This window comes from Bombina bombina, chromosome 4, assembly GCF_027579735.1.
Source record: "Bombina bombina isolate aBomBom1 chromosome 4, aBomBom1.pri, whole genome shotgun sequence".
In the NCBI taxonomy this organism is placed as follows: domain Eukaryota; kingdom Metazoa; phylum Chordata; class Amphibia; order Anura; family Bombinatoridae; genus Bombina; species Bombina bombina.
In genome coordinates, this window is record NC_069502.1 from 399648629 (window position 1) to 399661113 (window position 12485).

At 40.0% G+C, this 12485-nt stretch overlaps 1 protein-coding gene across 1 annotated transcript in view; it reads right to left on the reverse strand.

Moving 5' to 3' along the window:
* Positions 1-471: 471 nt before the first annotated feature.
* Positions 472-12485, reverse strand: part of MCCC1 (methylcrotonyl-CoA carboxylase subunit 1) — a 51446-nt gene continuing 39432 nt past the window's right edge. The window contains 3 exon segments of the mRNA XM_053710177.1: positions 472-768; positions 857-928; positions 10490-10597. Coding sequence (XP_053566152.1) covers positions 649-768; positions 857-928; positions 10490-10597 — 300 coding nt within the window. The 3' untranslated portion in view covers positions 472-648.

Consider the following 12485-nt stretch of genomic DNA (forward strand, 5'->3'; position numbering starts at 1 on the left):
GGGGTAGAGAGAGAGAGAGAGGGGTAGAGAGAGAGAGAGAGAGGGGGTAGAGAGAGAGAGAGAGAGGGGTGGAGAGAGAGAGAGAGAGAGAGAGAGAGAGAGGGGTAGAGAGAGAGAGAGAGATAGGGGTAGAGAGAGAGAGAGAGGGGTAGAGAGAGAGAGAGAGAGAGAGGGGTAGAGAGAGAGAGAGAGGGGTAGAGACAGAGAGAGAAAAAAAAAAAAAAAAAATATCACATCACACAACACGGCCCGTGTCAACGGGCTTTAGGACTAGTATATATATATATATATATATATATATATATACACACATACATACACACACACACACTGAAGTCTGCTTCATTCACTTTTAATGGGTACAAAGAACAAAATACAAACAATGTTGTCTATATTATATAGTGCATGATACAGAGTCTGAGACACTGTTAATTTAACAAAATATTATACCGCATAGCAAGAATGGAGAGATTGTTAGTTTCACCAATAATATTTAATTGCTCATGTTTTAAAACCCATGCCATTTTACAAAGCAACTTGAATGAATCACTAATATGTATAAAATGATTTTTACAAACACATGGACATTATATATATATATATCTGTTCTTGTAATAACACAAGAAAAATCAGTTTATTTCATAGAAATTACTCAGAATTGGTTTCTTCATCCTCCAATTCAACAAGTGGAGCATGTCGATTAGCTTGAACACCTTCTTTAAAGTAAACTTTTTTTATGGTACCAGCCTTGGGGGCGCGTATTGTGTGCTGTAAATACATAAAAATAATGCTAATAAATAACTATGACAATCACTTCAGTTTAAATGATTAATCAGGCTAAGCTGCTAAGACTCACCTCCATTTTCATAGCAATCATAACCATAAGTGGATCTCCAGCTTCAACTTTATCACCTACTTTTACAAACACCTAAAGCAAGAACAACATATAAATAAAACACGCAATGTAAAGCAGGTGTTTAATAAAATGGTTAAGATTCTCTTCAGCGGGTGTCTTTAGAAAATTCAAAATACATAAGCTATGAGATAATCGTTATTATTTGCAGTATGGAGTTAATGGGAAAATATCCAAAAAATTGTAAACAATGGGAAAAAAAACTAACAAATTTTTCTATTATGTCAAAGTGTAATTTTATATTTAAAATAACCATCGAGTTATTGTTAAACAGATTTATTTGGACAGAACATAATTTATCTTCCTTTATCACTTCTCTTAAAGTTCAGGTTTCTGTTTGGTTTAGCTATTGCGGAAGCTTACAACCAGTATACAACAAGTATGCATAGATATATGACAGAAATAGTGACAGCATTTTCCACAGTGAGAGCTATAAAACAGTAAAGAGATGAAAGTTACTGCAGAGGAGATGCAATGTGTAACTGCCTATATGATTACAGACACAAATAAGACTACAAATATATATAAGAGATATGACTCCACTCCTATTTGTGAATGTATAGGAGGACAAAAACAGCTATGGGGAGAGCACTTGTGTCTCAATATACCAGGGAGAGAAGATGAGGAAATAACTCTCACTTATAAACATGATGATTTCAGATAATCATATAACTATTACAAACAATCTATTAAACATAACCATCAAAATGACACTATACCAGAGAACTGCTCCGTGTACAACAAAAATAGGGTTAGGGATTAAACAGAGATCCTTTTTAAAGCACATATTCTTTTTTCCCCCTCTTCCAATTCTATTTATTTAGAAGACACAAATTGACATAATAATAAACAGGTTAAAATTTGGGAAAAAGAGAGGGTGAGTTTCTTCTTTTATAAAATAAAAAAACCCCAGGAAAGTAACAAATATTAAGAGCAAACTCAATTAGTATCACTAACCATAAAAATGTAGCCAATGTTTTGCTGACAGAAGAGATACTACAAATGACCACTAGGGGTCCTCAGAGACATAATCCATATATTTAAACAATAACAGCAATGAATCAAGAGTATAGCTACGGTTCTTGAAATAAGGCAGCCTCAGAAAAAATAAGAAAGGAGTTTTTTTGTTTGCCAGCTACTGCTATTTAAATCAATCTGAAGTCATGACAGTGTGAAAGGCATTCACAATACTTTGCAGTAGACCATCACGGCCACAGTTAGAAAAGTTATTTAACCTACGCCAGCCTTCACTATGCTGTTTTCACAAGCTAAGTCAGAGTGTTGATGGGACAAGAAACATAAGCAAATAAGTGTACTGATTGCAGGGAGGACCCTGGTGGACAGGAGACTCTCTGAATGTGTTCTCATCCCTTTGCTAAGTCCCACTGCTCTTTTCATAAAGTCAAGGATACAGCTGACACAGGTAAGATTGTGAACCACGACCATCTTAGTACCGTCGGTTGAACATTCTGTTCCATTCATAATAGCGCCTCTAGCTTTGTCAGTTTCAGATTCATTTGAGTCAGGATTCAACAGCATTGTCATGTCCCTCAAAGTTTTTTTCTTCTTATCTTAGGTCAAATAAAGCACCCTCCAGTGCAGCTAGTAAGGATTTAAATAGGGGTGTGAGTATAGCAGACAAAGTAGCCGTGGCATGCTCCATATCTGCAGAAAATGCTCGTCTCCAGAGGGTAATTCATCTTCGGGGGATCTTCAAGGTAAAAAACATAATTTATGCTTACCTGATAAATTCCTTTCTTCTGTTGTGTGATCAGTCCACGGGTCATCATTACTTCTGGGATATAACTCCTCCCCAACAGGAAATGCAAGAGGATTCACCCAGCAGAGCTGCATATAGCTCCTCCCCTCTACGTCAGTCCCAGTCATTCGACCAAGAAACAACGAGAAAGGAGTAACCAAGGGTGAAGTGGTGACTGGAGTATAATTTAAAAAATATTTACCTGCCTTAAAACAGGGCGGGCCGTGGACTGATCACACAACAGAAGAAAGGAATTTATCAGGTAAGCATAAATTATGTTTTCTTCTGTTATGTGTGATCAGTCCACGGGTCATCATTACTTCTGGGATACCAATACCAAAGCAAAAGTACACGGATGACGGGAGGGATAGGCAGGCTCATTATACAGAAGGAACCACTGCCTGAAGAACCTTTCTCCCAAAAATAGCCTCCGAAGAAGCAAAAGTGTCAAATTTGTAAAATTTGGAAAAAGTATGAAGCGAAGACCAAGTTGCAGCCTTGCAAATCTGTTCAACAGAAGCCTCATTCTTAAAGGCCCAAGTGGAAGCCACAGCTCTAGTGGAGTGAGCTGTAATTCTTTCAGGAGGCTGCTGTCCAGCAGTCTCATAGGCTAAACGTATTATGCTACGAAGCCAAAAAGAGAGAGAGGTAGCAGAAGCTTTTTGACCTCTCCTCTGTCCAGAATAAACGACAAAAAGGGAAGAAGTTTGGCGAAAATCTTTAGTTGCCTGCAAGTAGAACTTGAGGGCACGAACTACATCCAGATTGTGTAGAAGACGTTCCTTCTTTGAAGAAGGATTTGGACACAGGGATGGAACAACAATCTCTTGATTGATGTTCCTGTTAGTGACTACCTTAGGTAAGAACCCAGGTTTAGTACGCAGAACTACCTTGTCTGAGTGAAAAATCAGATAAGGGGAATCACAATGTAAGGCTGATAACTCAGAGACTCTTCGAGCCGAGGAAATAGCCATTAAAAACAGAACTTTCCAAGATAACAATTTTATATCAATGGAATGAAGGGGTTCAAACGGAACACCCTGTAAAACGTTAAGAACTAAGTTTAAACTCCATGGCGGAGCAACAGCTTTAAACACAGGCTTGATCCTAGCTAAAGCCTGACAAAAGGCCTGGACGTCTGGATTTTCTGACAGACGCCTGTGTAACAAGATGGACAGAGCTGAAATCTGTCCCTTTAATGAGCTAGCTGATAAACCCTTTTCTAAACCTTCTTGTAGAAAAGACAATATCCTAGCGATCCTAACCTTACTCCAGGAGTAACCTTTGGATTCGCACCAGTATAGGTATTTCCGCCATATTTTATGGTAAATCCTTCTGGTAACAGGCTTCCTAGCCTGAATCAGAGTATCAATAACCGACTCAGAAAAACCACGTTTTGATAAAATCAAGCGTTCAATTTCCAAGCAGTCAGCTTCAGAGAAGTTAGATTTTGATGTTTGAATGGACCCTGTATCAGAAGGTCCTGTCTTAGAGGTAGAGACCAAGGCGGACAGGATGACATGTCCACTAGATCTGCATACCAAGTCCTGCGTGGCCATGCAGGTGCTATTAGAATTACTGATGCTCTCTCCTGTTTGATTTTGGCAATCAATCGAGGAAGCAGCGGGAAGGGTGGAAACACATAAGCCATCCCGAAGTTCCAAGGTGCTGTCAAAGCATCTATCAGAACTGCTTCCGGATCCCTGGATCTGGACCCGTAGCGAGGAAGTTTGGCGTTCTGGCGAGACGCCATGAGATCTATCTCTGGTTTGCCCCAACGTCGAAGTATTTGGGCAAAGACCTCCGGATGAAGTTCCCACTCCCCCGGATGAAAAGTCTGGCGACTCAAGAAATCCGCCTCCCAGTTCTCCACTCCCGGGATGTGGATTGCTGACAGGTGGCAAGAGTGAGACTCTGCCCAGCGAATTATCTTTGATACTTCCATCATTGCTAGGGAGCTTCTTGTCCCTCCCTGATGGTTGATGTAAGCTACAGTCGTGATGTTGTCCGACTGAAACCTGATGAACCCCCGAGTTGTTAACTGGGGCCAAGCCAGAAGGGCATTGAGAACTGCTCTCAATTCCAGAATGTTTATTGGCAGGAGACTCTCCTCCTGATTCCATAGTCCCTGAGCCTTCAGAGAATTCCAGACAGCGCCCCAACCTAGTAGGCTGGCGTCTGTTGTTACAATTGTCCAGTCTGGCCTGCTGAATGGCATCCCCCTGGACAGGTGTGGCCGATAAAGCCACCATAGAAGAGAATTTCTGGTCTCTTGATTTAGATTCAGAGTAGGGGACAAATCTGAGTAATCCCCATTCCACTGACTTAGCATGCATAATTGCAGCGGTCTGAGGTGTAGGCGTGCAAAAGGTACTATGTCCATTGCCGCTACCATTAAGCCGATCACCTCCATGCATTGAGCTACTGACGGGTGTTGAATGGAATGAAGGACACGGCATGCATTTTGAAGCTTTGTTAACCTGTCTTCTGTCAGGTAAATCTTCATTTCTACAGAATCTATAAGAGTCCCCAAGAATGGAACTCTTGTGAGAGGAAAGAGAGAACTCTTCTTTTCGTTCACTTTCCATCCATGCGACCTTAGAAATGCCAGAACTAACTCTGTATGAGACTTGGCAGTTTGAAAGCTTGAAGCTTGTATTAGAATGTCGTCTAGGTACGGAGCTACCGAAATCCCTCGCGGTCTTAGTACCGCCAGAAGGGCACCCAGAACCTTTGTGAAGATTCTTGGAGCCGTAGCCAATCCGAATGGAAGAGCTACAAACTGGTAGTGCCTGTCTAAGAAGGCAAACCTTAGATACCGGTGATGATCTTTGTGGATCGGAATGTGAAGGTAAGCATCCTTTAAATCCACAGTGGTCATGTACTGACCCTCTTGGATCATGGGTAAAATTGTCCGAATAGTTTCCATTTTGAACGATGGAACTCTTAGGAATTTGTTTAGAATCTTTAAATCTAAGATTGGCCTGAAAGTTCCCTCTTTTTTGGGAACCACAAACAGGTTTGAGTAGAACCCTTGTCCTTGTTCCGACCGCGGAACCGGATGGATCACTCCCATTAATAACAGATCTTGTATGCAGCGTAGAAACGCTTCTTTCTTTATCTGGTTTGTTGACAACCTTGACAGATGAAATCTCCCTCTTGGGGGAGATAATTTGAAGTCTAGAAGGTATCCCTGAGATATGATCTCTAGTGCCCAGGGATCCTGAACATCTCTTGCCCAGGCCTGGGCGAAGAGAGAGAGTCTGCCCCCCACTAGATCCGGTCCCGGATCGGGGGATCTCGGTTCATGCTGTCTTTGGAGCAGCAGCAGGTTTCCTGGCCTGCTTGCTCTTGTTCCAGGCCTGGTTAGGCTTCCAGCCTTGCCTGTAACGAGCAACAGCTCCTTCCTGTTTTGGTGCAGTGGAGGTTGATGCTGCTCCTGTTTTGAAATTCCGAAAGGGACGAAAATTATACTGTCTAGCCTTAGCTTTGGCTTTGTCTTGGGGTAGGGCGTGGCCCTTACCTCCTGTAATGTCAGCGATAATTTCTTTCAAACCGGGCCCAAATAAAGACTGCCCCTTGAAAGGTATATTAAGTAATTTGGACTTAGAAGTAACATCTGCTGACCAGGATTTTAGCCACAGCGCCCTACGTGCCTGTATGGCGAATCCTGAGTTCTTAGCCGTAAGTTTGGTTAAATGTACTACGGCCTCCGAAATGAAAGAATTAGCTAGTTTAAGGACTCTAAGCCTGTCCGTAATGTCGTCTAGCGTAGATGAACTAAGGTTCTCTTCCAGCGACTCAATCCAAAATGCTGCCGCAGCCGTAATCGGCGCGATACATGCAAGGGGTTGCAATATAAAACCTTGTTGAACAAACATTTTCTTAAGGTAACCCTCTAATTTTTTATCCATTGGATCTGAGAAAGCACAGCTATCCTCCACCGGGATAGTGGTACGCTTAGCTAAAGTAGAAACTGCTCCCTCCACCTTGGGGACCGTTTGCCATAAGTCCCGAGTGGTGGCGTCTATTGGAAACATCTTTCTAAATATTGGAGGGGGTGAGAACGGCACACCGGGTCTATCCCACTCCTTAGTAACAATTTCAGTTAGTCTCTTAGGTATAGGAAAAACTTCAGTACTCGCCGGTACCGCAAAGTATTTATCCAACCTGCACAGTTTCTCTGGTATTGCAACGGTGTTACAATCGTTGAGAGCTGCTAAGACCTCCCCTAGTAATACACGGAGGTTCTCCAATTTAAATTTAAAATTTGAAATATCTGAGTCCAATCTGTTTGGATCAGAACCGTCACCCACAGAATGAAGCTCTCCGTCCTCATGCTCTGCAAGCTGTGACGCAGTATCAGACATGGCCCTAGCATTGTCAGCGCACTCTGTTCTCACCCCAGAGTGATCACGCTTGCCTCTTAGTTCTGGTAATTTAGACAAAACTTCAGTCATAACAGTAGCCATATCTTGTAATGTTATCTGTAATGGCCGCCCAGATGTACTAGGCGCCATAATATCACGCACCTCCCGGGCGGGAGATGCAGGTACTGCCGCGTGAGGCGAGTTAGTCGGCATAACTCTCCCCTCGCTGTTTGGTGAAATTTGTTCACATTGTACAGATTGACTTTTATTTAAAGTAGCATCAATACAGTTAGTACATAAATTTCTATTGGGCTCCACCTTGGCATTGGAACAAATGACACAGATATCTTCCTCTGAGTCAGACATGTTTAACACACTAGCAAAAAACTTACAACTTGGTTATAATCTTTTTTAGCAAAAACGTACTGTGCCTCAAAGAGGTACTAAACGATTAAATGACAGTTGAAATAATGAACTGAAAAACAGTTATAGCATCAAACTTTAAAACAACACAACTTTTAGCAAAGGTTTGTTCCCATTAGTAAAATAATAATAATTAAATTTGACATAAAAAATACAAAGCAACGTTTTTATTCACAGTCACTATAAGAATTCTCACAGCTCTGCTGAGAGAATTTACCTCCCTTCAAAGAAGTTTGAAGACCCCTGAGATCTGTCAGAGATGAACCGGATCATGCAGGAAATATAAAAGTAACTGACTGGAATTTTTTGATGCGTAGCAAAGAGCGCCAAAAACGGCCCCTCCCTCTCCCACACAGCAGTGAAGAGAAACGAAACTGTCACAAAGAAAGGCAAAAAAAGCTGCCAAGTGGAAAATAATGCCCAAAGATTTATTCACACAGTACCTCAGCAATGTAAACGATTCTACATTCCAGCAAAAACGTTTACATGATAAATAGTTATTAAAAGGATTAGTGACCTTTAACAGAGTAGTTCCGGTGAAATACCATCCCCAGAATACTGAAGTGTATACATACATGTCATTTTAACGGTATGGCAGGATTTTCTCATCAATTCCATTCAGAAAATAAAAAAAACTGCTACATACCTCAATGCAGATTCATCTGCCCGCTGTCCCCTGATCTGAAGCCTTTACCTCCCTCAGATGGCCGAGAACAGCAATATGATCTTAACAACTCCGGTTAAAATCATAGTAAAAAACTCTGGCAGATTCTTCCTCAAACTCTGCCAGAGAAGTAATAACACGCTCCGGTGCTATTGTAAAATAACAAACTTTTGATTGAAGTCATAAAAACTAAGTATAATCACCATAGTCCTCTCACACATCCTATCTAGTCGTTGGGTGCAAGAGAATGACTGGGACTGACGTAGAGGGGAGGAGCTATATGCAGCTCTGCTGGGTGAATCCTCTTGCATTTCCTGTTGGGGAGGAGTTATATCCCAGAAGTAATGATGACCCGTGGACTGATCACACATAACAGAAGAAACAAATCAGCTACTGGTGATCCTTGTAGGCAACTTCCAAGCTTCAACTTTGTTAGTTACAAAAGAAAGAAACTGCATAGTGATGCAGAGTATCCACAGTAGTTGGGCCTGTTCTCAACCTAGTCCACCACTAATTTCCCACAGGAATATGACATAATCAGCTGAGATATGTACAATATTAAACACAGCCCTAAAGCTCAGTCTCTGAAGCAAATACGTTTTTTGTATATCATTAAGTGCCTTCCGGGTTATAAGAAATTGTTGTCCAGTCTACTGTAAGTTCCCAGACAGCTAATCTGACAAGAGAGATGCAGAGGGCAATGGATGGAAGCTGCAAAACAGGTTTCACAGGAGGATTTCTTAAAAACTATAGAAACCAGCAACCATCTTGAAGTCCTGTTTGGTTTAGCTTTTAGAGGGAAAACTGCTCTCACAATGGTACTATGGCATTCTTTCAAGTTTTGGAAAGAATATGTCCTGCTTTAGACATCCTATCCCTCCTTGGGACCTATATTTGCTTGACGACATTTTATATCAATCTTTTAGACCAATGACCAAGTTTTCCGTAACGTTACATTTTAAAATATTTTTGTTCTTTTCTACATCTAGATGAGTTTCTCTACTGGGTGCTTTTCCTCCTTACCTGATTTATCAGGATAAGGCAGTTTTTGAGTATTTCTCTTGTGAATGAAATTAATTATCAGTTCATCAAGGTGAAAGTAAAAGTTTTGTAGCGAGCGGAACCCGACATGCACTAACTTTAGGACCTCAGATATCATGACCGTGCTTACTTTTTATCCCCATAGATTTCAACGGAGGGCACAGAAGAAAAAGACCTAACACTTATCAATCACACGCTAACCTGACATTAGTTGTAAATATTTCACATTCCGATGTTCTTCACATACAGGACAATGTTATTTTTAAATAGATGTGTGTGTGTGTATGTGTATATGTATATATATATATATATATATATATATATATATATATATATACACACACACACACACACACACACATATATACATTATATATATATATATATATATATACACACACACACCTGTATATATATTCACAAAGATATATGGGTATAGATACTATATTTTACATTATCATCAGATATATATATATATAGAATATAAAGTATATTAAAAAAAAAAAATCTTCTATGTGAAGAACATTGGGATGTAAAATATTCATACCGTGCTTCAGGTTACTAGCTCTAGTTCTAACGAGGTGTTGGATTAGCGCACATGAAGAATTAGTTGTGTTAAGGCATGTTAGGTAAATATTAAATTAAAAATATTGATAATTATTAATAATTACTATATAGTTATTGAAAAATATACATACATATTCAAATGATTCTTGAATTTTTAAGAACATCTATAATAATTATTTACATTATTATTTTTCAATATTTTATATTTAATAAATACATAACGCACCTCAACATAACTCATGTCAGGTTAGCGCACATGAAGAAATAGTGTACTCTTGTCGGGGTTTGCGCACATAAACAACAAGAGTATACTAATTCTTCATGTGCATTAACCCGACATGAGTTATCTTAAGGTGCGTTTCATATTTATTAAATATAAAATATTGAAAAATATTAATAATGTAAATATTATATAGCTGTACAATTTTTTTTTAAATATATATATATATCGCAAAAGATAGAAGACAGCACTCTCTGGTCTTAAATGCAAAGGTTGTTTTATTTGTAGTGACGTATATATATATATAAAAACACATCTATAATAATTATTATTATTATTATTAATATTTTTTAATATTTTATACTTGCATAATGCGCCTTAAGATAACTAATTCTTCATGTGCACTAACCCGACACTGCGTTAGACCTAAAGCACAAAATCTGAAGCGCATTAGCACGGCATCTAGCAATAGTAAAGTAAAGATAATCGTATTCTGTGAACTCTACAGCCTATTGTGACAAATAAGTGTTACCTTTTCTATAGTTCCAGTCATTGGTGCTATGGCGCCTCCTTGCGTTCCTGTGGTGCTGACTTCGGACAAAAATTTGGGTATGGGGATTCTAAGCTGTGTGCTTCCATCCTGCAAGAAGAAAAATCAACAATGTATTAATCTATTTAGACAATATTAACCCAGAATTAAATAATCCAACAATGTATTAAGTCATCTAAAATCTTGTAATAAATAACTATAGTGAAAATGGCAAGAAAAACATAATTTATGCTTACCTGATAAATTCCTTTCTTCTGTAGTGTGATCAGTCCACGGGTCATCATTACTTCTGGGATATTACTCCTCCCCAACAGGAAGTGCAAGAGGATTCACCCAGCAGAGCTGCATATAGCTCCTCCCCTCTACGTCACTCCCAGTCATTCGACCAAGGACCAACGAGAAAGGAAAAGCCAAGGGTGAAGTGGTGACTGGAGTATAAATCAAAAAATATTTACCTGCCTTAAAAACAGGGCGGGCCGTGGACTGATCACACTACAGAAGAAAGGAATTTATCAGGTAAGCATAAATTATGTTTTCTTCTGTTAAGTGTGATCAGTCCACGGGTCATCATTACTTCTGGGATACCAATACCAAAGCAAAAGTACACGGATGACGGGAGGGATAGGCAGGCTCTTTATACAGAAGGAACCACTGCCTGAAGAACCTTTCTCCCAAAAATAGCCTCCGATGAAGCAAAAGTGTCAAATTTGTAAAATTTGGAAAAAGTATGAAGCGAAGACCAAGTTGCAGCCTTGCAAATCTGTTCAACAGAGGCCTCATTCTTGAAGGCCCAAGTGGAAGCCACAGCTCTAGTAGAATGAGCTGTAATTCTTTCAGGAGGCTGCTGTCCAGCAGTCTCATAAGCTAAACGAATTATGCTACGAAGCCAAAAAGAAAGAGAGGTAGCGGAAGCTTTTTGACCTCTCCTCTGCCCAGAGTAAATGACAAACAGAGAAGACGTTTGTCGAAATTCCTTAGTTGCCTGTAAGTAAAATTTTAGAGCACGGACTACATCCAGGTTGTGCAGTAGACGTTCCTTCTTTGAAGAAGGATTTGGGCATAAGGAAGGAACAACAATCTCTTGATTGATATTCCTGTTAGTAACTACCTTAGGTAAGAACCCAGGTTTAGTACGCAGGACTACCTTATCCGAATGAAAAATCAAATAAGGAGAATCACAATGTAAGGCTGATAATTCAGAGACTCTTCGAGCCGAGGAAATAGCCATTAAAAATAGAACTTTCCAAGATAACAACTTTATATCAATGGAATGAAGGGGTTCAAACGGAACGCCCTGTAAAACATTAAGAACAAGGTTTAAACTCCATGGTGGAGCAACAGTTTTAAACACAGGCTTAATTCTGGCCAAAGCCTGACAAAAAGCCTGGACGTCAGGAACTTCTGACAGACGTTTGTGTAACAGAATGGACAGAGCTGAGATCTGTCCCTTTAATGAACTAGCAGATAAACCCTTTTCTAAACCTTCTTGTAGAAAAGACAATATCCTAGGAATCCTAACCTTACTCCAAGAGTAACCTTTGGATTCACACCAATATAGGTATTTACGCCATATCTTATGGTAAATCTTTCTGGTAACAGGTTTCCTAGCCTGTATTAAGGTATCAATAACTGACTCAGAAAATCCACGTCTTGATAAAATCAAGCGTTCAATTTCCAAGCAGTCAGCTTCAGAGAAGTTAGATTTTGATGTTTGAAGGGACCCTGTATCAGAAGGTCCTGTTTCAGAGGTAGAGACCAAGGTGGACAGGATGACATGTCCACCAGGTCTGCATACCAAGTCCTGCGTGGCCACGCAGGTGCTATTAGAATCACTGATGCTCTCTCGTTTGATTCTGGCAATCAATCGAGGAAGCAACGGGAAGGGTGGAAACACGTAAGCCATCCTGAAGTCCCAAGGTGCTGTCAGAGCATCTATCAGGACTGCTCCTGGATCCCTGGATCTGGACCCGTAACGAGG